Consider the following 23,429-nt stretch of genomic DNA (forward strand, 5'->3'; position numbering starts at 1 on the left):
AAAACGAAAACAACTAGGATTATTGTTGTCAGCTACACATGCTGGACACTCAGAACGAGCTGCAAACTAACCGTTTTTTACGCAAGGGCAATATGTAATATTCATGTGAATTAGATATATTTTATAACTCATTCTTTTTTTGTTTTGTATATGATTCACTTTGTTTTCATTTTATGTACATTGTTTAGAGATTTATTGCTCAATTATGTTACTTAAAATGTGGATTATTGTTCTTATGATTAGCAACTGTATTGAATGTAGAATTTATACTGATTTTTGTTGAAATGCAAACCACTTTGAGATTTTTTGAAATATAAAGTGGTATACAAATTAAATACATACATACAAATACATGCTTTGGAAAGTGCAAATTTAGTTAGGTTCACTCTTAAATGCAAATGGAATCAATTTTATCTCCATCCCTAATCTCAACCCATAATGCACCTGAGTGTTTCCTCAGATGCATTGTGGGACAATATGGCCCCAAGAGTGGGAGATTGCTCCCCCCCAGGAAAGAAGAGGCAAAAAATGTTTAAAGCAATTGGGGGAACCTACAAGTACTATATGGGTAACTATGTTTGGCCTCATGGAGCAAAAAATAGCTTGGGGTGTGTGAGCGTGATTTTTTAACCTCTTCTCCAACACCTTCAAATCACCAGTTTTAATTGGTGGGCTTTACAGCTGCTTTGATTGTTTGTTTGTTTGTTTGTTTAAACCACTGATCTCGCAGTGTTTACTGATCTCCCACACCATATCTAGTTTGGCCCTTAAAGTTCTGGTGCATACATTATTTTAGCCAGCAGTGTTTACACTTTTAATTGATATGTTAGCTGCTTATTTGCCTAAGCAGAGTAATTTTGTAGCCAGTTCTGATGATATGCCAATGGCTGTCTGACTTGCGCTCCTCCCCTTTTGCTTTTAATATCAGATCTTCCCTTTAGTGTGGTTGAGTCAATTCTGTGTTTTAAATATGTGGAAGTGCTATGATCACATAGAGTTTGGCTTGTTACAGTTGAGACTGTAGTAAAAATTCAGCTTGAATTCCAATGTAAAGATGAGTGGGGGGTTACATTGGAGGAAGCTCAGTTTCATAAAGTGCCCAGAGCATAATCTGACTGTCACTACTTCTCATTGTAGATGATGAAGTTGAAAATAGAAGTTGAATTTACTACATTTTGGTAATTAACAGGGGGAAACTTGTTTCCTTCTAGGTTTTTTACCTGTGAAAGTCATTATAAAATGTAAATGCACACATTGTGAGCCAAATCTGAATTACAAATACATTTTCTGGAGTGTTGTGTGAAAATTGCTCACATTCTGTTCAGCCTTAACTAACAACTTTGGGTATGGATAGGATTTTGTCATAGGGCGTTTGCAATATTTCTCATGCTTTCGTTAAACTAGGAAACTTTTAAAAGAAACTTTAAAAAAAATCACTGCTCTAGGGTAAGTGTACCTTTATTCCAGAATTGCCCAAGTGTGAATATTCAAATTACACATTTAAACTACTGCAGCATTTAAACATGATGCATTATTGCAGGATGGCAAGGCACCAGAAATGCAAGAGCTCTAGTTAAACCTCTTTACCCAGGGTTGCAAACTCAGCCTTCAGTAGAAGTTTATTAGTTTTTGGTTAATTAATTTTATTTGTATAATATGCTGGCCAGTGCAGAGCATAAATGTTGCAGGTGGCAATTTCATAACAGTGTACATGAAAATATGTCTGCTTTCCAGCATCTTTATTCCACTCTTAATTCAGTATTCCACAAATGAAAAATAGGGGTGTACAAGAATTTTGCAACACTTAAAAGTACTCACATACACAAGAATAGCTGTAAACTCAAAAAACAAAACAACAACAACAGTTTGTGTGATAGATTTCTTATGGCAAGAGCTATTTCCATGATATGCATGAAATGTCAGAAAGTTGTGTTCAATGTAGCGCTAAGGCAATCATTCCATCAGTGCAAAGATTTCCCCTTGCAAAATGAAAATATATTTTCTCCTTTCCCCTGGGCACCTTATAAATCTGTTCTGGGAGTTATCCCAACAGTTCAGAGAACATTTGGGAGTAACACAGGCTGTGCATGGGAGGAGGAGAAGTGGTAGCACAAATGGCGTTCCTGTTCAGGGATGAGTTTGCCATCACCCTAATTATAGGAAGGCTCGGGAACCTTCTCGAAGTTCTGAGGTGGAGCCACATGGGATTGCTTCACCAATCAGGCAGGGGTTTGAGCAGTGGATATAAGGCTGCTCCTTCCCCCCAGCGTTTGCCTTTTTTGCCTTGCGGCACCTACCGTTGGTCCTCGCTGGCAAGGGCTCCATTGGCGTCTGGCTGGTGATCGTTTTCACTGAGTTCCACTCATTTGTTGTTTGCTGTTGTGTCCTTCCCGTTCTGTTCGCTTATCTCTATTCTTTTATTGCTGCTTTCGTTCCTGCCGATCAGCTGGGCTGCGGCCGTCCGCCCTCGCGCCTGGCGGCTTCCCACCGGCTCGCCGGCTGTTAATTCTTATTAAGTTTATAGGAGGGGCCTTGCTGTTCTTCATAGCATTTGGTGCTTTATATTGCCCAGTGTGGTTTATTAACGGGGGCCTGGGTGGTGACGGTCTTCCGTATTGCTCTCCCTCGGCACTTATATTGCAAATTTTGATCCCCCCCTCCCCCTTTGCTTTGCGTTCCCCCCTTTTTTCTTTGAGGCTTAGTCTTCCTGAAGTTGCCTATTGCTTGCGTGTTTTATCGTTTTGTTTTCCAATTGTTTGTTAGGTCTATCGCTTTCTATAAATTGATTGCTTATATATTTCTATATCAATTATTCTGTGTGTCTGTTTATTTATAATTCCGGGTTAAAGGTTTGTCAATTTATTTAAGTTAAACTTCCCCCCTTTTCCTCTCATATTCTCTTCCTTCCACCCCCCTCCCCCCCAATAATTTTCAAAAAAAATATTCCTTGTTATAGCCTGCTTTTCCTTTTGGGTGGCTGCTTGTGTAGGTTTCCCCTCATGTATTTCAGAAGTTTTCTGTGTTGCTTTTGCTACTTTTCTTGTTAAATTCTCGTTGTTCCTTAAAAGTGTTGTTTCTTGTTGCTCTTCATCTGATGAAGATGAGGACATGGGCACCATTCGCGCTTTGGTGGCTAGGGTGGATGCTTTGGAAAAGGAATGCAGGCAGCCTTTGGATGTTGAGGCCAGCCCAAGTTCTGCCCCTCCAGGTAAGAAATCTGCCCGCTTGGTGGCCAAGAGTTCTAAGTCCGGTATTCTTGCTGATTTGGTTTCCAGGATCGGCGTCCTGGAAGCTGCAGCACCCACTGAGGCACCGACAGTACTGATGCATCCAGCTGCATTGTCTGCGATTCCATCCATTTCCACCTCTATGCTCCCAGTCCCGGCTGTGGCTGTGCCACTACAGGGACAGATTCCGCCTCCTCCGCTTGGGGTTCCGCCTCTAACTGCTGATGCTTCTGGGTTCGTGCCATTGCCAGTGGTTGCTTCTCCCACCGCTTATACAGGTGAGCATATTGCATCACATGCTCACAATACACAGCCACAGGCTCAAGGTGTACTTGCACAAGATCCCCCCACGGCAGGTTATCAGCTGCAGGGTGGTTTAACTTAACCTTGTGTGTTTATGGGGGGGTTTTAGTTCCGCAGCAGCCTCAGCTTCCATGGCCAGCTGCAGCTGTGACTCCTTGGCAGCCATCCGTGGCTTCCTCTAGCCCATCCTCTGCTTTTTTGCCTCTTCCCCAGGGTGTTTACCCACAAGGTGATACTTCCCTTCCTTTGGGTGACCATTTACTGGCCTCAACAAAGGAAAAAAATTGGCGTGGGGAGTACATTGATTTGTTTACTCTCCTTTTTCGCGAAAATGAGACAAAACCTAAAGAGGGTCATGATTTGAAGGAGCGTGAGGCAGCCACAAAAAAGAAGGTTGATCGGGTATGGCCTAATTGGCTGAATGCCTATACAATTTATATGGGTGTTATGACTCAGGCTTACCCATCTAGGGCCCTGTCCATGATAAAATATCAGGACATTATTCATCGGGCTTTTCGGGAATTCTCTGGTACCGCTTGGTTGCGGTACGATGAGAATTTCAGGCAAAGGGCGGCTTTGGACCCTACTCTTTGTTGGGATGTTGAGCATGCGGGCCTGTGGCTGCGCTCTATGACCCCTGCCAGGCCCACTCCTGGTGATAGGGCTGACAGTGGGCACCTCTTAGCGCATGTTCAGCCTTCCACCTCTGGTTACGGCCAAGGTGGGCAATGGGTTCAATCCCAGCAAGTCTGCTGGACATTTAACAGCTCCAGCCGATGCCTTAGGCGTCCCTGTCGCTTTCGACACGTCTGTGGACTGTGTGGCAGCACTCACCCCAGTTCTTCCTGTCAGCGCGCCCGGCAGGCTCGCCAGGGTTCAGAAGAACACCAACATTCTAAACAAGGGTCTGGCAATAGCGGCAGTACATCGCAAGGCCAGTAGCCCTATTAAGTTGATTCCTTTAGCAGGGTTGTTAGAGGGTTACCCCAATAGGCAAGTCGCTAGTTTCCTGCTTCAGGGTTTTGCGGAAGGTTTTCGCATCCCTTTTGTGGGTCCCAGGGTTGCTACTTCCTCTGCCAACCAGCCCTCTCTTAGTAATATGGCCCCGGTTGTGTTGGCTAAACTCAGCAAGGAGATACTTGCCGACCGTATCTCAGGCCTGTTCCCTTTTCCTCCTTTAGAGAATTTGAGAATTTCTCCATTAGGTATTGTCCCTAAGAAGCAGCTTGGGGAATATCGCCTTATCCATAATTTGTCTTTCCCTAAGGGTGCTTCTGTTAATGATGGCATTTCTCCACTGCATGCATCAGTCAGATATACATCTTTTGATGAGGCAGTTAGAGTAGTTTGTAGGGCTGGTAAGGGAGCTTTAATGGCGAAGTGTGATATAAAATCCGCTTTTTGTCTCCTACCAGTACACCCCGCCGATGTTGATTTGCTAGGTTTCAAATTTCAAGGCCAGTTCTACGTAGATAGGGCTATGCCAATGGGCTGTTCTGTGTCTTGTGCTGCCTTTGAAGCTTTTAGTACTTTCCTTGAATGGGCATTGCGGAGGAGGGCCTCTTCCTCTTTCTCAGCTCATTATCTTGATGATTTTTTGTTTGTAGGACCGGCAGGGTCTTCCCATTGCCTCCATTTGATGCACTCCTTTGCAGCTTTAACTGCTGAACTGGGCATCCCTTTAGCTCCAGAAAAGTCTGAGGGTCCTTCTAATTCCCTTACTTTTTTAGGGATTCATTTAGATACTATGGCTCAGGCTTCCAGCTTGCCTCAGGATAAGTTGCTTACCCTGCGGCAACGTCTTCGTTCAGCTCTAGTATTACGGAAGATCACATTGGTACAGTTGCAGGAACTTGTAGGCCATTTAGTTTTTGCCTCTAAAGTCATTTCCCCTGGTCGTGCATTTCTTAGGCGTCTGTGAGATGCCATGAAGGGAGTTCGCTCTCGTTTCCATTTAATTAGGGTCACTGCAGGGATGAGAGCAGATTTGTACATGTAGCTGGAATTTCTGGAGGGTTTTAATGGCCTCTCCTTTTGGCGTGAGGAATTACTTTTAGAAGCTGAGTTACAAGTACATTCTGATGCGGCTGGGGGTTTAGGTTTCGGTGTAATTTTCAGATCACAATGGTGTGCTGAGAGATGGCATGCCTCTGGGATTACTTCCGATATGACATTTTTAGAATTTTTCCCAATTGTGGTAGCAGTTTATATCTGGCCGTTTGCATTCCGGAATCACACCGTCCGTTTTTGGTGTGACAATTTGTCCACAGTGTGTGTTGTTAATGCTCAAACTTCTAAATCTCCTCGCGTTATGCGCCTGGTGCGAGCCTTCGTCTTGCAATGCTTGCGTTTTAGTATCCTTTTCATTGCTCGGCATGTTCCAGGTTTACAGAATTGTGTTGCTGATGCTCTTTCCTGCTTACAGATGGTGCACTTTCGGGAGCTTGCACCTGGAGCTGCTTTGGATCCGGTCCCGGTACCACCTTTCCTGTGGAACCTTGGCAATTAGAAGTCGGGACTGCTATTGCTTCTACCCTTGCTCCCAGTACTCAAAAAGCGTATCAGCGTGCATTTGTGAAGTTTGAGGCTTTTCGAAACAGTACTGCGCTGCCTCCGGTGTGGTCTATTTCTGCATCTCATTTGTTGCAGTTTATGTTATATCTAAAAGGGCAGGATAATTCCGTTTCCACTATCGCTGGATACCTCTCGGCGCTGGCCTTTATTTCCAAGGCATGGGGACTGCCGGATCATTCTGTAGATTTTAGGGTCAGAAAGGTCCTTGAGGGTTGGTCGCGTTCTGCTCCCAGGCCCGCTGACCGGAGGAGGCCAATCACGCCTGATGTCCTCCTCCAGATCCTGGCATTATTTCGTTCTTTATGCTCATCTCAGTATGAGTCACACCTTTTTGCCGCAGTAACTCTGACGATGTTTTATGGTGCTTTTCGCCCTAGTGAAGTCTTAGTCCCCTCTAAGCGTGATGTGTCCTATTGGGCCTTATGCTCTGGCGATTGCACGTTAGGTGCTAATATGGTTAGGTTTTCCCTGCGAGTCTCTAAGACTGATCAGAAGGGCCGTGGCGCTACTGTGTCTTTACGCAGTTGCTTGGTACCTGATTTATGCCCTGTGGACGCCATGCGGCAATTTCTGTCTCTCCGGCCATTAGGCCAGCGTTACCTTTTCATACATGCGGATGGTTCTGCCCTGACTCAGTTTCAATTCTGGGCCGTTGTTCGGCGGGCCTTGCTGGCCACTGGTCGTGATGCTGGAGTCTATGGGCTACATTCTTTTCGAATTGGAGTAGCCACAGCCGCAGCCCTTGTGGGCATGAGCGTTGGCGATATCCAGGCTATTGGCAGGTGGCATTCTTCTGCTTTTAAGTCATATGTCAGGTATTAACTCTAAATGATTTTGCTTTTGTTTCCTTTAGGTGTGCAGAGCCTTCCAGTCCCTGCGAGGATTGCCTTGTGTGGCCATTCAATCTTGTTTTGGGCTCACCGAAGGGCTTCTTTGACTGTTTCTGGGACACAGCTGCAGCTTTCCGCCTGGGCTACAGTTAGTTGGGAGGCTCGGCGGGGCATGCTGTGGGATGCGCTGTTGCCATTGGTGTGCCGACTTATGTCATCGGCTGGTCGGCCTCATGTCTTGCTGATTCATTTGGGGGAGAATGACTTGGTGCAGTGGCCTGGTATGGATTTGCTGCTCAAGGTCACTCATGATCTCACGTGGCTCATTCATTCTTACCCTGATCTCATACTTGTGTGGTCCGACATGCTTGTGAGAAGGGTGTGGAGGGGTTCGTTTCACCCCAATGGGATAGACAGATCATGGAAATGGGTCAATAGGAAAGTCAGGAATTTGGTTTTATCCCTTGGTGGGGCGTTCATTCCTCATGATAGGATCAGGTTCCATGCCCCACTCTTGTTTCGAGATGATGGAGTTCATCTTTCGGAGCAGGGGTGTGATTTGTTTTTGAAGGATCTTAGGAGGGGCCTTGGGGGTTGTTTTCCTCAGTGGGTTGTGGGGACCAAGCTTCAGCTGATCCCCTCCTGTGGCATGGAATTCGGGCAGGTGAGGTATATTGGGGTTAAACTGAGGTAGTTAAGGCATTCTGGAAAAGGGCACTCCATAGGGAACCATCCAGGCTTCATGTCTGGTGGGGAACTGGGGAGTGTCCTCGTGGGACCGGCTTGCGCATCATGGTGAACGCCTGTATGGCGGGGCCATGGTGTGGAGGTTGGAACCACACAACTGACTCCAATAGCAAGGAGGGAGGATTTCACCCACTCCCTTGACTCTGGAGTTACAGTTTGAGGTGAATTATTTGCCTTTATAAGTTGAGGGAATATTCCCTCTCAGTTAGGTTTAGCCTCACCTGCCCAAAGTAAGTTAGATTTGAATAATTGGCAGAATTGCATTTGATTTAGTCTGTTATATTTAATAAATATAACATTATTCCACTCTTGTGTCACGAGTCTTCTTTGGTGTGGTGGCAAAAGCTAGTTGACTACTACCCAGAGATTTTGGGTTTTATACATCTGGGCTGAGATAAAGCAGAGAATAAACCGTATTAAAACTGATAACAATGGAGAAGGACAAACATGCATTCTGATAACATAGGTCCATAACATGAATATGATACATTTAACAAAGCATCAAAAGCCTAATGACTAAACTATTGCCATGGGGATGATAATGGGAGAGGACCCCTCGCTGGATTGTCACCTTGTAGTGGTGAGTGGGCTTGTGTGTTCCAATGAACCCTATGAGCGATGCCATCAAGAGTCATGTACTCCCAGTAGGGTCACCCATGGCGGTAAGGTCAAGGGAGAGGAACCAGACAAAGAACGATCCAAGAATGTCCTCAACAGCAAAACAGGTGTAGGAGAACAATGTGTATATTACAATGGCTGTGAAGGCGGATGAAGGTGCAGCAGATAAAATACTTCCAATCGTCGTGGTATCCATGCCATTGGATCAAAGCCTTTTTCTGTCAACTAAAGTGATTGGGTTGGTGAGGACTCGGGAGAGGGCCTTCTCTGTGGCGGCCCCCATGATTTGGAACTCCCTCCCAATAGATCTTCGACATGCCCCTTCCTTATATATATTTCGCCGAGGCCTGAAGACTTGGCTTTTCCATCAGGCCTTTATGAACTTGAGACTTCTAAGGTGAACTAGCTTCAGAATTGTATTACTGACAACTCTACTAAATATTGTAATTTTGCATTGTGCTGTACTGGTTATATTGTTTTTATTGTATCATATTTTACCATGTATTTTATCCTGCTTTATTGTACGCTGCCTAGAGTGGCCATTGGCCAGATAGGCGGCCTATAAATTAAAGTTTATTATTATTATTTATTATTCTGTCAAGATTGTGTGTTGATCATTGTGCGCCAATCTCGCCACATAAAACAAATTCATGCCTTCCAGGTGCCTTCCAACTGAACCAAACCAAAAGTCCCATGGTGATTGGCGAATGGCAACAGGGGCAGGACTGTGAAATCCGGAAGCCCCAAGTCATGGACCGGCACATGGGCAGTGGATACAGACTCAGTTGTCCTGGCTCAAGGACCGAGGCAGTTGACTAGTTCGGCAGCTATATCCACAACTGAACACTCTTATTCGGGAACCACTCTGCTCACCCCGTATGGGGAGGAGGCTAGAAAAGGTGCCCTAAACATAGTCTGTCTCATCTCTCTCCCTGACTGGATTACCACATCCAGTGGGGTCACCACTTAGAGGTCGCAAAAGACAATTGAATTTTGGAACATGGAATATATGGACATTGCTGTACAATACAGATAGTGAACGTCCTGAATGCAGGACTGCCATCATCGTGAGGGAGTTGAGACATTTTAATATTGACATAGCAGCACTCTAAGAAACTCGAAGAGCAGGAGAAGGACAACTGAAGGAAGAAAAAGGAGGTTATACCTACTTCTGGAAAGGACTGCCTGAATAAGAATGAGTAGGCTTTGCTATTAAAAGTTCTTGTCAGAAGTTCATACTGGCATCCTACTGGCATTAATGAACAACTCTCAAGTTAAAACTTGCCAAAAACCAGCAGGCAACTATTCTAAGTGCTTATGCACCAACATTAGATGCTGATGAAGACATCAAGGGAATTTTTTATAACCAGCTGGACACCATCTTATCAGAGATACCTAAGGAGGATAAAATTATCCTCCTGGGCAATTTCAATGCAAGAGTTGGGCATGATTTTGAGTTATGGCCAGACGCCATTGGAAAAGAAGGAGTTGGCAATAGCAACCTGAATGGCATTCTACTTCTGACTAAATGTGCAGAGCATTATCTTGTTATTACACTCTTTCACCAGAAAAATAAATTTAAAACATCATGGAAGCACCCTCGGTCAAAACCCTGGCATCTCCTGGATTACGTAATTGTCCATGCCAGAGATTGTCGTGATGTACTCCTCACTAGGACTGTCATGCCCGCCCGACCCTCAGGGTCCCGGGAACATGCATCAGGCTCAGACCCCCACCCTTAGGGAAATGAGACTGGAACCGAAAAGCTCTTACTTCACCCTTGCCAAGGCTGTGTACGCTCACAACAACCCTGCAAGGTAGAAGGTAGGCTGCCACCACCCCTGTAAACTGGTCCACTCAGAGCCAGGGGATCTCTGAGCCCAGAAGGTATATAAAACCAAGGTCCTAAAAGGCAAGAGTCACAGTTACACTCCTTGCCAGGCACCTCTGGTTTAACACTTAAAATCCAAGCTTTTAACTTCTTAACCCTCTTTGGTAGTGAGTGACTGAGGTTGGGTCAAAACACTGAATTTAGAACCACCCCTTCTCTCAAATGAACACACCAGGTTAAATAGAAGTAGCTTTATTAAAATATATAAGTGCACATATCATATAGCAGCAAGTAATCCTTTAAGACCATTCACCCAACAGGGGTTTAGGTTCTTACAAGAGAATTCATACACACAACAAGAAAATAATAAACTAGCTCACCTAACTACTTACATACGAGGTAGTTGGTTGCGTGGCACCTCTCCTAAGAGAGATGGATGTTCAACATAAAGCAATGGAACCAGACATAGGTTGCCTTCCCATAAGCAACCCCAGGAACCATAAGGCAGAAAAGGTTTGGAACTCTGGTGCCAGTCAGCATAGGCAGAGAACAGAGAACAAAGGCTGTGGGTCCCTAGCCCTATACTTAAGGGAAAAAGATCCTAACGGTCCAAGATTAATTGACCAATCAGGAATTGACTGATGTAACTTTCTTCTCGATGTTTCTCACATTTTCGCGCCTTCAGGCCCCCCTCCCAACGGTGTTTTCCAACTGCATAGGCCAAGGATGACCTTGGGTGCCAGGCACTGGCTAATCAACAAAGATAAACAGGTGCAGCTCGTTAAGGCTTCTTCTAACCGTCTTCAGCTGGGAAAATGAAACTTAACTTTGCAAATTGGCAAGGCCTGTCCTTTCTGACTATAACCATCTCCCAGAGTCCCTTACTGGAACCAAAGTGTTGTCATCAGATTTCTAATAACTCATGACCATTACAGGTTCATGACACGCCCCTTTTTGGGAAGATGATGTCAGAACTCTGAATAGTTCTGCGTCATCGCCACAGCAACCAGGAATAAGGGAACAATCAGAAAAAAAGAAATTCCATCAACATTACAATACAGCATATAAAAAAAGAAAAGAAAAAACAATTTAATACATTTTAAGCAAGTGAGCTACTTCTTGTCTTATGCCTTCTAATTAAGTTCAAAGTTACAAAATAACAAACAATAAAGGAGAAAAAAAAAGAAATAAGGGACCCCTAAAACACCCCCCAAAAAAAGAAAACTTTATTATCAAAAAAAAAAATAATAAAATAAAAAAAAAATAGAATAAAAAATGGGGTGATCCAAAACTGGTCCAAGTTCAAAAAAAAAAGGTCATAAGCCGTAAAATCTTTAAAAAGTCCATAAAACATGTTAAAAGCGTAAAAGAGTAAAACAAGGTCTAAAAACGGTCCAGAGGTCATCAGAGCCGGGAAATCAGTCAGTGGAATAGGCATGAATCAAATATTAATCAACTGGAACAGATAGGCGAGATAGAGCATCAGCTACTATATTATCACGCCCCTTTATGAACTGAATTGTAAAATCAAAATCTTGAAGGGCCAGACTCCAACGTAACAATTTTTGGTTGGAGTTTTTCATCCTGTGCAACCAACACAAAGGAGAATGGTCTGTCTGCAATTGAAAATGACGTCCCCATAGGTACGGGCGTAACTTATCAAGAGCCCAAACCAAAGCAAGACACTCCTTTTCAATGGTAGCCAAATTGCGCTCTCTTGGAAGCAATTTCTTACTAATGTATGCAATAGGGTGCAATTCTCCAGCAGCATCTTCCTGGAGCAAAGCAGCTCCAAGCCCAAAGTTAGAGGCATCCGTCTGAACTACAAAAGGGCTTGAAAAATCAGGAGCTTTCAAAACAGGATAGTTTATCAACATCGTCTTTAAAGCATCAAAAGCACTTTGACATTTATCAGTCCAAATGACACGCATTGGCATAGTCTTTTTGCACAGTTCAGTTAGAGGGGTAGCAACACTACTAAAATGTGGAGCAAATTTTCTGTAATAGCCGGCTAACCCCAAGAAAGATTGAACCTGTTTCTTGGTCTTAGGGACAGGCCAATTTTGAATAGCTTCGATCTTAGCCTCTAGGGGTTTGACGCAATCCTGCCCCACCCTGTGTCCCAAATACACAACTTCTCCCAGACCAAATTGACATTTCTGCGCTTTGATGGTTAGTCCAGCGGCCTGCAGTCGCTGTAAAACAATTCTCAAATGGTTCAAATGCGACTTCCAGTCAGGGCTAAAGATGGCCAGATCGTCCAGATACGCACAAGAAAATTCACCTAGGCCATTAATCACAGAATTAATAAGCCTCATGAACGTGGCTGGGGCATTTCGAAGTCCGAATGGGAGAACCTTGAACTGGAACAAGCCCATATGCGTGACAAAAGCAGATTTCACAGCAGCGTCCCCATCTAGAGGCACTTGCCAATATCCCTTAGTTAAATCCAGTGTAGTGATGTATTTTGCTGCTCCCAGTCTTTCTATTAAATGGTCCATCCTAGGCAAAGGATACGGATCCACTTGGGAAATCTGGTTCAGCTTCCTGTAATCCACACAGAAACGCACTTCATTAGCTTCCCGTTTAGCCACTAGCACAATAGGGGAGGACCAGGGACTAGTAGAGGGTTCAATAACTCCCATTTCCAGCATAGCTTGGATTTCCCTCTCTACCACTTCTGCATTTCGTCCTATAACTCTGTACGGAGAAGCTTGCATAGGGGGATGATCCCCGGTGTTAATGGAATGAATAGCCAAGTCAGTTCTTCCAGGCTTACTGGAAAACATAGGTTTAAAGTCCATCAGGATTTGAACTAATTGCCTTCGTTGCTCCTGAGTCAAACCTTCGGGCAGGGTAATTTCAGTTATCCCCCCTGCTTGTTGACTCTCTGTAATCAAATCCAAAGAATCCTCTGCAAATTCACACGCCTTGGTACAGGCCATAATTAAATGTCTATTAAGAGGCTCAGATTCCTCCGCTGGTAATAAACCAGCCGAGTTAACTTCTGTTTTGTTTTTACAACCTTGAAGGCTTTCCTTCCTTTTTAGAACGGTCTTAGTTCCTTGAGAGCCAATAGGCGGCACTTTACATTCCATCAGCCCCCCTCCCCTGGGCTGCAAAAGCGAACTTTCTTTCTGTGGCTTAGGCAAGCACACAGCCCGTTCCTTTAAAGCCTTAGCTTCTCTCCCACTACCTTTCCAGGTGTCTAACAAAACTTGAGACTTAGCAAGAGCATCCCTCTCCGCCCTACGTTCAGTCTCTTTATGGTGCAGGAAGAGCAGGTCTGTTCCTATCAAAACGTCCCACAAACTGTTGGTTGAATGAACTAGAACTCTATGGCGCCCAGTCCAATTCTTGTATGAAAGCACTAGCTCTGCCACACGAGCTTGCACAGCCCTGGGTCCATAAGCCGTGACAGTCACTTGTAAGTCAGGGACATATTGCTCTGGTTTCACCAAGTGTTCAGCAACACTGGAGAGCTCTGCGCCCGAATCTACCCGTCCCATGACCTGAATACAGTTAACATATATGGGTTCTGAAAACTGCGTTTGAACCCATTCCTTGCATTCCGATGAAAGAGGTTCTGGACAGTCCCTCCCTTGCAGCAAACCATCCTTTTCTTCTCCCTCTTGGCCCCCGGATATATTTTGTACAACACTCACCGACAGGGCTTTAACAACTGGTCCACGAGGGGTCTCAGGACGGTCTTGTGAATTTGGGGCAGAAAATACAAAATCCGATTCTGCTCCTTCATTCTCCTCGGCTGACGACCATGAAGAAAGTTCAGGAGGTTCCGCTCCAGGGGACGTTAAGTCTCTCACGCGTGCAACTGGAGCAACCTTTGGGTTCTTCCTTCCAGCAGGATTGGGCTTAGACAAGGTTTTAGAACAGGAATTAGCCTTATGACCAATTTGCCCACATTTAAAGCAGATTATTTCTCCACGGGGCTTCTCTTGCAATGCAGCCTCGGGCCGGGCGGAAGGCACTTTGAAGTAGCCAGCAGGCCCCCCTTTCTCTTCCTTCGCCGGTTGCCCTGGTTTCTGCATACCTGCGGTCTCTCGCCTCAGCGGTTTCACAGGAACGTACTCCGGTCTCCGAAACAAAGTATACTTTTCTTCAGCTCTGTTTTTAAACATACGATCGGCTAGCATGCCTGCTTCAGTCAGAGAACGGGGCTGCTGGTCTCTGACCAGAGCCATCAAATCTCGAGGGAGGCGTCTGTAAAACAGTTCTTTTGCAAACAGATCTAAAACCTCCTCTCGGGTTACAGCCTCGGCTGTGTCAGCCCAACGTTCCACATTTCTGCCCATCCGTGCAGCAAAGGCTGAGAAGCTTTCCCGAGACTTCTTCTGGTCTGTTTCTAAATGCCGAAAACAATCCTCTGAAGTTAGCGCAAAATGAGACTTGGCTACAGCATAAAAGTAGTCAAAATCATCGGCATACTCCAGTGGCAAGGAGTTCAACAGTTCTCTCAACTCGCCTTCAGCATTAATGCGTAAAGCACTCATCCAGTACTTTTTAGGCACACCTTGATCCCTACAAGAGTGAGCAAAAACTTGGAAGAAGGTAAAAATGTCATCTGTCTCACGAAAAGTCGGAAAGGATTTTTTATGGAGGTCTGGTCTTCCTCCTCGCGGTTGTTGCATCTCACGAGCAAAGCTTTCCCTACTCCGGCGATCTTCCTCCATAGCCTTGAACTGCAGGGACAACAGCTTCATTTGCTTAGCCAGGTAGCGCTGCATGCTCCTAGGCAGCTCTTCCTCATCCAAATCTGATTCTTCCTCATCTTCGCTATCCTCAGTTTGCTTAGACACGAACTCCTTGTCATCCACAGAAGGCTGAGGTATAAACGACAGAGCAGCAGCGCCTTCTTCCAGCTGAACAAGCTGACTAGGCAACGCAGTGTCTGCCAGGAGCACATCCTCGGCTCCATTCTTTTGAGATCTGGTTTTTATCTTTTGCGACATTCTGCACTAACCTTACTACCCAAAGTAACAAACAATTGTGTCAGAAGTCTCTTTAAAATTTACAACTTGCTGCAATGCACTTATCTCACACAGCGTGTTCACTTAAGAGCAGGAATGGCTTCGATCCTCACCACTGCCAGCCATGTCATGCCCGCCCGACCCTCAGGGTCCCGGGAACATGCATCAGGCTCAGACCCCCACCCTTAGGGAAATGAGACTGGAACCGAAAAGCTCTTACTTCACCCTTGCCAAGGCTGTGTACGCTCACAACAACCCTGCAAGGTAGAAGGTAGGCTGCCACCACCCCTGTAAACTGGTCCACTCAGAGCCAGGGGATCTCTGAGCCCAGAAGGTATATAAAACCAAGGTCCTAAAAGGCAAGAGTCACAGTTACACTCCTTGCCAGGCACCTCTGGTTTAACACTTAAAATCCAAGCTTTTAACTTCTTAACCCTCTTTGGTAGTGAGTGACTGAGGTTGGGTCAAAACACTGAATTTAGAACCACCCCTTCTCTCAAATGAACACACCAGGTTAAATAGAAGTAGCTTTATTAAAATATATAAGTGCACATATCATATAGCAGCAAGTAATCCTTTAAGACCATTCACCCAACAGGGGTTTAGGTTCTTACAAGAGAATTCATACACACAACAAGAAAATAATAAACTAGCTCACCTAACTACTTACATACGAGGTAGTTGGTTGCGTGGCACCTCTCCTAAGAGAGATGGATGTTCAACATAAAGCAATGGAACCAGACATAGGTTGCCTTCCCATAAGCAACCCCAGGAACCATAAGGCAGAAAAGGTTTGGAACTCTGGTGCCAGTCAGCATAGGCAGAGAACAGAGAACAAAGGCTGTGGGTCCCTAGCCCTATACTTAAGGGAAAAAGATCCTAACGGTCCAAGATTAATTGACCAATCAGGAATTGACTGATGTAACTTTCTTCTCGATGTTTCTCACATTTTCGCGCCTTCAGGCCCCCCTCCCAACGGTGTTTTCCAACTGCATAGGCCAAGGATGACCTTGGGTGCCAGGCACTGGCTAATCAACAAAGATAAACAGGTGCAGCTCGTTAAGGCTTCTTCTAACCGTCTTCAGCTGGGAAAATGAAACTTAACTTTGCAAATTGGCAAGGCCTGTCCTTTCTGACTATAACCATCTCCCAGAGTCCCTTACTGGAACCAAAGTGTTGTCATCAGATTTCTAATAACTCATGACCATTACAGGTTCATGACAAGGACCATGATGAGTGCTGATGACTGCTGGACAGATCACCGATTAATTTGATCCACTATGGCCATTAATATTGTTCCTCAACGTAGGCTCCAAGGAAGAAAACCAAGGCATAAAATGAACATCCATGTCCTTCAAGATCCTATTAAGCAAGCCTGCTTTCAAACAACTCTCAAGAAACATCTACCAACGGAACTCCCTGAAAATGTTGAGGAACACTGGATTAAACTGAAGATATCCATTATTGCAGAATGTGAACAAACTATTGGATACCAAACTAAGAAACATCAGGATTGGTTTGTTGAGAATGATAGTGAGACTGAACATATCATCAACAAGAAAAGGAAAGCTTTCCAGATATGGCAGAAAGACATTAACTGTGCTGCTAAGAAAAACATCTATGCCAGTGCAAAAGCTGAGGTCCAAAGAACTAGAGAACTTAAGAATGCCTGGTGGATAAAAAAAGCTCAAGATATCCAGCATTTTGCAGATGCTCATAATGCACAGGGCTTTTTTAAGGCCACAAAGGCAATCTATGGCCCAACAAATTATGGTACAAATCCCTTATGTTCAATGGATGGTACCAAACTTAAAGATAAAGAGTCTATTGCACTGCGCTGGAAAGAGTATCACCACAACCTCCTTAATCGTAACTCTGTTGTGGCTGGTGAGGTCTTCTCGCAAATTCCACAACAAACTAGAGATGAGCTTGCAGTATCCCCTAATTTGGATGAAGTCAGTAAAGCTATCAATCAAAGGAAGAACAACAAAGCTAGTGGACCTGATGGGATTCCTGCTGAAGTCTTTCAAGAAGGTGGGCCTGAACTTACATAACAACTTCATAAACTCATTGAAAAAATCAAGATGAGGGAGAAGATCCCGGAGGACTCTAGGGACGCCATAATTATCACCCTTTTTAAGAAGGGTGATAGAACAGATTCTGGGAACTATCGAGGCATCTCTCTTTTTGCTACCGCAGGTAAAATCCTTGCAAGGATCCTCACAAATTGCCTCCTGCCGATCTCAGAGGATGTCCTTCCCGAATCTCGAAATGGTTTCCGCCCTTCTAGGGGGACAGTGGACATGAACTTCACTGCATGACAGCTTCAAGAAAAATGCTGGGAGTAGAATCAACTTTTTTTTGACACTGTGAATCGAACTGCTCTCTGGACCATCCTTCTGAAAACTGGATGCCCTGATAAATTTGTGAATATTTTGCAACTCCTTCATGACATGACAGCGACAATTTTGGATAACAATGGCTTTCAGAGCGATTCATTCAGAGTTGGATCAGGCATAAAACAGGGATGTGTCTTTATTCCTCCCTTATTTGCTATTTTCATTGCCATGATTCTACACCTTATTGAGAGGAAACTTCCTAGTGGTGTGGATATCATATATCGAACAGATGGAAAGCTTTTTAATCTCAGTAGGCTGAAAGCAAAAAGTAAGGTAATGCCAACCTCTGTCATAAAACTTCAATATGCCGATGTTAATGTAGTCTCTGCACATTCAGAGAAAGATCTTCAAACTATCCTAAATGTCTTTGGAGAAGAATATGGAAAGCTTGGGCTGTCACTTAATATTAAAAAAAAACCAAAGTGCTTCATCAACAGGTGCAAACTAGTACCTTTGTAGCACCATCAATCCAGCTTAATGGTGTGACGCTGGAGAACGTTGATCACTTGCCCTATTTTGGCAGCCATCTCTCTGTAAAAGCTGACACTGATGCTGAAATTCAACATCACTTGAGCTCTGCAAGTGCCGCATTCTCCTGAATGAAGGGTAGAATGTTCAAGGATCAGGATATTCACAGGGAGACCAAAATGCTTATTTACAAGGCCATTGTACTACTGACCTTACTGTACGCCTGTGAAACATGGACCATTTATAAACGCCACTCCCAACTTCTTGAAAGATTCCACCAACACTGCCTCTGCAAATTACTTGGGAAGACAGGTGGACTAATGTTTGTGTTTTGGAAGAAGCAAAGACTACCAGTGTTGAAACAATGATCCTTCAACATCAACTTTGCTGGACCGGCCATGTTGTTCGAATGCCTTATTACCGTCTTCCAAAGCAGCTACTTTACTCCCAACTTAAGGATGGAAAATGGAATATCAGTGGGGACAGTAAAAGAGGTTTAAAAATGTTCTTAAAGTGACTCTAAAAAAATGTAACATGAACATCGAGAACTGGGAAGTCTTGGTCCATGAACGTCCCAAATGGAGGTTGGCTATTATCAAAGGTGCTGTGGACTTCAAAGAAGCATGAATACAGGGCGAACTGGACAAACGAGCTAAGCAGAAGGCATGTCAAACACATCCTCACTGTGACCATCTTCCATCTGGAAACCTATGTCCTCACTGTGGGAGGCTGTGTGGATCTAGAATTGGCTTCCACAGTCACTTATGGACCCACTGTTAAAGACCTTATCTTGGAAGACAGTCTTACTCAGCCACGAGTGATCGCCAATGAATGGGAGAAGAAATCACTTTGACCAATGAGAATACCAATTACAATCCTTTTTCAAATGTTGAGAAATGTCAAATATGCAAATGAGTTTGAATTCCTCAGCCTACCTCTACTTTATCACAGAGGTAAATTGTCTAGGAAGAGTGAAATGTTCCTCCATTAGTGTTGTTAAATTTGCCTTGACATTCTAAGTGTTATGACCTGTCACAGAAGCCTTTTTCACACATTTGCATCAATCATGTATTCATTGAAAGAGGTTAGTAGGATCACACCCCTGGCCCCACCCTGAATCTCCACACACACATCAAATTTTGCAGAGTCCTAGATCACATGCAGAGCATATGCACATACAGCCTGTTTGAACCTAGTCTCTGTGCACATCTGTGCAAATGTGAACAGAAGGAGGTTCATGGAGGGGCAAGTGGGAACAATCTTACTCCTCTCTCCACAAATACACTGACTATATGATGATGAGACATCCATGATGATATTGGAGTCATCATATCCTTGCTCTGCTCTCCTGGATCTGCCATTTGCCAATCTCATCTCTGCCCCATTGAAAGAATGAAGCATGTAGCTTAAAGGAGCAGGGCTGAGGAATAACAATTCTGGTGCAGCCGAATCAGTCAGAGAGAGGCAGTAGCCTAGTATTGGGAAGAAAGACTTACATCTCAATCAGCACACCAGGAGGGCCATAAATGCCCCAACATGAAAATATAATCTAGGTCTCTGTGCAAGTACAGGAAGAAAGATACTACCATTTTTTAAGAGACAGAAAGTGGCAAAGAAGTTGGCCTGCATTTTGAACTCCGTAAGTTAGAGAATATATGTGTTGCTTTCTTTGGAGATCTTGATGTGGCAGAAGTGGACTGGCTTTGCTGGAGTGTCAAGCTGTGTGTCTCCACTTAGATTCAAACATTATACAACACCTTAAATCTCTACTGTCCTTCCAAAGAGAACCAAACCTGGGTAAGTCTTGTACACCTGTAACTTGTCACCATATTTGGTAGTGAGAATATAAGAATATAAAAGAGCCCTGCTGGATCACACCAATGGTCCATCTAGCCCAGCATCCTGTTCTCACAGTGGCCAATCAGATGTCTATAAGAAGCTCAGATGCAAGACTTGAGTACCACAGCACTCTCTCCAATTGAGGCAGGCAGAACATTAGGTATATATGATATTTAAATTTGGAACAAGTTTAACCTACTACAAATATTGCAGAGAATGAATCAGTGTCCTTTTATATTTTAGTATCGAATAGAGTAACTGTTGTGCTAGGAAGTTTTGGATGGAGATTCAGAGAAAGGACTACAAAACAATTTGATGACAGAGCTCTCCAAGTTTTCAAATTATTTGAATAGGGCTTTTGAAGACAGAAATCTGCCTAATATTACTATTTTAAAAATGATATATTGTATCATTTTTAACAACACAGATGAACAGTATGTTCTGCCTCCACTGTCAGAGACGGTATACCTCTAAATACCAATTTGTTGGAAAACATAAGTGGGAAGAGTACTGTTGCACTCAGGTCCTGCTTGTGGCTTCCCATAGGCATATGGCTGGCTTCTGTGAGAACAGGATGCTGGACTAGGTGGACCTTTGGCCTTGATCCAGCATAGCTGTTCTTATGTTCTTAACAGGAAAAATATGCTCTACTTGAAAGTTAGACATATCAAATTACCAATTCTTGAATAATAATGGATTTTGATGAGAATTGTCAGTGAGAGGGAATATATGCACTGAAAGGGATCAGACATGCCACTGCTCATTTGGAAGAGAAGGGGCCCTCAATTTATGTTTCAATCTCTCACTGCATCCATCTCACTACCACACTGGATGCTGAATGGGAAAATGGTGGTTCCTGCATTTCAGGTTTGACTCCCTGAGGTGCATTCTAGAGGCAGGAACACAGAGCAGAAGAACTGATATTCTGGAACAAACTAGTTTTGTTCATGATGACACCTACTGTCAGCGGCTAGACAGGTGTTGGGCAAATCTACAAGTATGCCAATATCCACCTCATGCTGTTGAGGAAGTAAGCTGGACTCTCATTTTTGCCAATAAGAGGGATTCAATAATCAATATGCTTGGGTAGACTTTCATTGCTATGTCTTTCTCTGTCAATAAAAAAATATTTAGCTGAAACTGCAATGTACAAAGGAAATGGTGAAACATTGTGTGAGATGGCTTTAGAGAAAAAGCGTTGTTGTTAAGCAAGGTCAGTGTGCAAGAATTTTGATCAGTTTGAATCTGATTCCAGCTAAGGCAGGATAAGGAGATTTGTGATAGTTGGTAGGTACAACTGACATGTGTACAGGACCACCCCGAAGTGTGATATGTTAACCATTTCTGGGTAAGATCTGGAATGTTCTATGTGATGCATGTGCAACTATATAAGCCTGTGTGTCTATGGTTTGACAGAGAAGTAACTCTCTCCCCTGATGTACATCAGTATTTTCATTATTGCAATAAACTTGTCCAATCAACTGCTACTCCTAAATTTGATTGGTGAAGTTATTTTCCTTTCACACTGTTATTCTCTTCTACCTGTTAGTCAGAGGTGTGTTGCCTTTGAAATGGCTTTCATGGATGGTAGCCACCCACTGTATCTTATACGTGTTGATCTGATTTTTAAAGCTGTTTATGCTGATTGTCTTCACAGCATGCTATAGTAAAGTGTTACATAGGTTGATTATTCATTGTGCACAGTATTAACTATTATTGTCCATAACAAAAGCAATTTCAGTGAAAGGCCCCAATTTCCTTCATTTGAGAGAGAGTGAATATTTTCCCCGTGTCATTCTGTCCTCACCACTCATGATTCTACAAACTTCTATAACATCATCTTTCCCCAATCAAACTCTTTAAGCTTTCTCATAAGTTTCCCCTACAGCTCATGGAACCCTAAATACTCTCAGTTTCATTATTGTGGGGCAGAGGAGATATAGGAAATAACTGTTTTCATACTTAGATGAATTTGGAGTGAAAGTCAACTGAGTTGCTGTTTTCAATTTCTATGCCTGTTTTGATGAAAATAATTTGGAATAAGCTTTAAGGCCTGTTTTTGGAATAGAAATTACCTTGGTCACTTTGATGGATGACCTGCACCAGGACAGGAGATGGACAGGGAGAGTGCTACCTTGGTGATTCTTCTGGATCTCTGACACTTTCAATACCATGGAGAATTATATTGTTCTGGGTCAATGGCTGGGATGTGTATACTTGATACTACTTTTCAGTGGTCCTGATCCCATCTGAAAGGCCAGACCCTGAAGGTGGTACTGAGAGATTGCTAATTTACTCCATGGCTTTGGCCTGTGAGGTACCACAAGGTTCCAGCTTGTCTCTCACATTTTTTAATATCTACGTGAAACCACTGGGTGAAGTCATTCAGAGGACTGGGCTGAGATGTCATCAGCATGCCTCTTGTTTTCACCATCTGGTCCTGGCAGTGGGAGTTGTTTGGTATTTTAAAAATTAAATAGGAACAGTTTCATAGTCCTATTTCTCAGCAGAGATATAAACGCACTCAGCAGAATGAGGATAAACCAGCTCATCTTTCCTTCAGACACAAATAACAGCAGACACAATCTTCTTAGGTAAAAAGATAAAGAATGTTTACTCACGACCTTTCATATGTTCAGGAAATATAGGCTCTAGCTTAGATAGAAAGATTAGGAGTCCATTAGTCTTTGGTAATGGTGCTCTCAGGAGAGAGCATCTTCCATGCTGCCTCTCCCAGAGGTAAAAAGTAGTAGCAAATGGTGGATATCAGGAATCTGCTAATATCCAGGACAAACGAGGAAGCCAGGTAACTAACCCCACCTATTAGGAAGTTACATCATGGTAAACAGGTACATAGGGATATCCCCCAAAATATCCATTAAAGGGAACATCTCCCTTTTTACAAGGGAACATGCAAGTTTGCTTATTCTAACAGAAGTAATAAACTGTTGTCAGGAATTAGTTCAAGAGTGTATGGGGGTTAGCAAGCTGAAATTTAATCCAGACAAGATGGAATACAATTGGTCAAAAACACTACCAATCTGGGTGTGGATGTTCAACCTGTTCTGCATGTGGATGCATGTTGAAGAAACAGGCATAGAGGGTTTTTTTTGGGGGGGGGTTATGCACAGTCCTTTGCTTTCTCTGGATGTTCAGGTAGCAATTGTTGCTGCCAGTTTTAATGAGTAACAACATTTCCCCTTGCTGCTCTTCAGACTTTTTAAAAAATCGAGTGTTGGTTATATTATGTTCTTTGTTATTGCTTTAAGAAATTAGTTATTTTATTTGTACTTTTTATTGATTATATTATAATTATGTTATACACCAATCTGAGAACTTCTGGTATTAAATTGAGTGCATTTGTAATGCTCAGATCTACAAAATACATATGAAAAAGGAAACAGGAAGACAGGGTAAGTGATATAGTACATATATTGAAATTTGTATCTGCAGTTATCCTGGCAGAATAGCTCACAAATAAGCCGCCATGTCACACTAAGTTTCATTCACACCAGTGGATGTAGTATGACACAACAGCTAACATCATTGGATTTATCACCTCCGCCATCCTTTATGTGCATGTGTGTTTCTGTATGGCGGAATAC

At 43.5% G+C, this 23,429-nt stretch overlaps 1 protein-coding gene across 1 annotated transcript; it reads right to left on the reverse strand.

Annotated features, from left to right (window-relative positions):
- Nucleotides 1–12,274: 12,274 nt before the first annotated feature.
- LOC133385897 (uncharacterized) lies at nucleotides 12,275–14,461 on the reverse strand. The gene is made up of 2 exons (XM_061629482.1): nucleotides 13,796–14,461; nucleotides 12,275–12,677 (listed from the first exon to the last, which is right to left on the reverse strand). The coding sequence occupies exons 1-2, from the start codon at nucleotides 14,441–14,443 to the stop codon at nucleotides 12,633–12,635; spliced, it is 693 nt and encodes a 230-aa protein (XP_061485466.1). The 5' UTR covers nucleotides 14,444–14,461; the 3' UTR covers nucleotides 12,275–12,632.
- Between the last annotated feature and the right edge of the window lie 8,968 nt (nucleotides 14,462–23,429).

Source organism: Rhineura floridana, chromosome 5, assembly GCF_030035675.1.
Source record: "Rhineura floridana isolate rRhiFlo1 chromosome 5, rRhiFlo1.hap2, whole genome shotgun sequence".
Taxonomy (NCBI): domain Eukaryota; kingdom Metazoa; phylum Chordata; class Lepidosauria; order Squamata; family Rhineuridae; genus Rhineura; species Rhineura floridana.

Coding starts and splice junctions, on each gene's coding strand:
- LOC133385897 (XM_061629482.1), bottom strand. CDS start 14,443: ATGGGCAGAAATGTGGAACGTTGGGCTGACACAGCCGAGGCTGTAACC. Junction 12,678..13,795: donor CAGTTGTTAAAGCCCTGTCG/GTGAGTGTTGTA, acceptor TGTGGATTACAG/GAAGCTGAACCAGATTTCCC.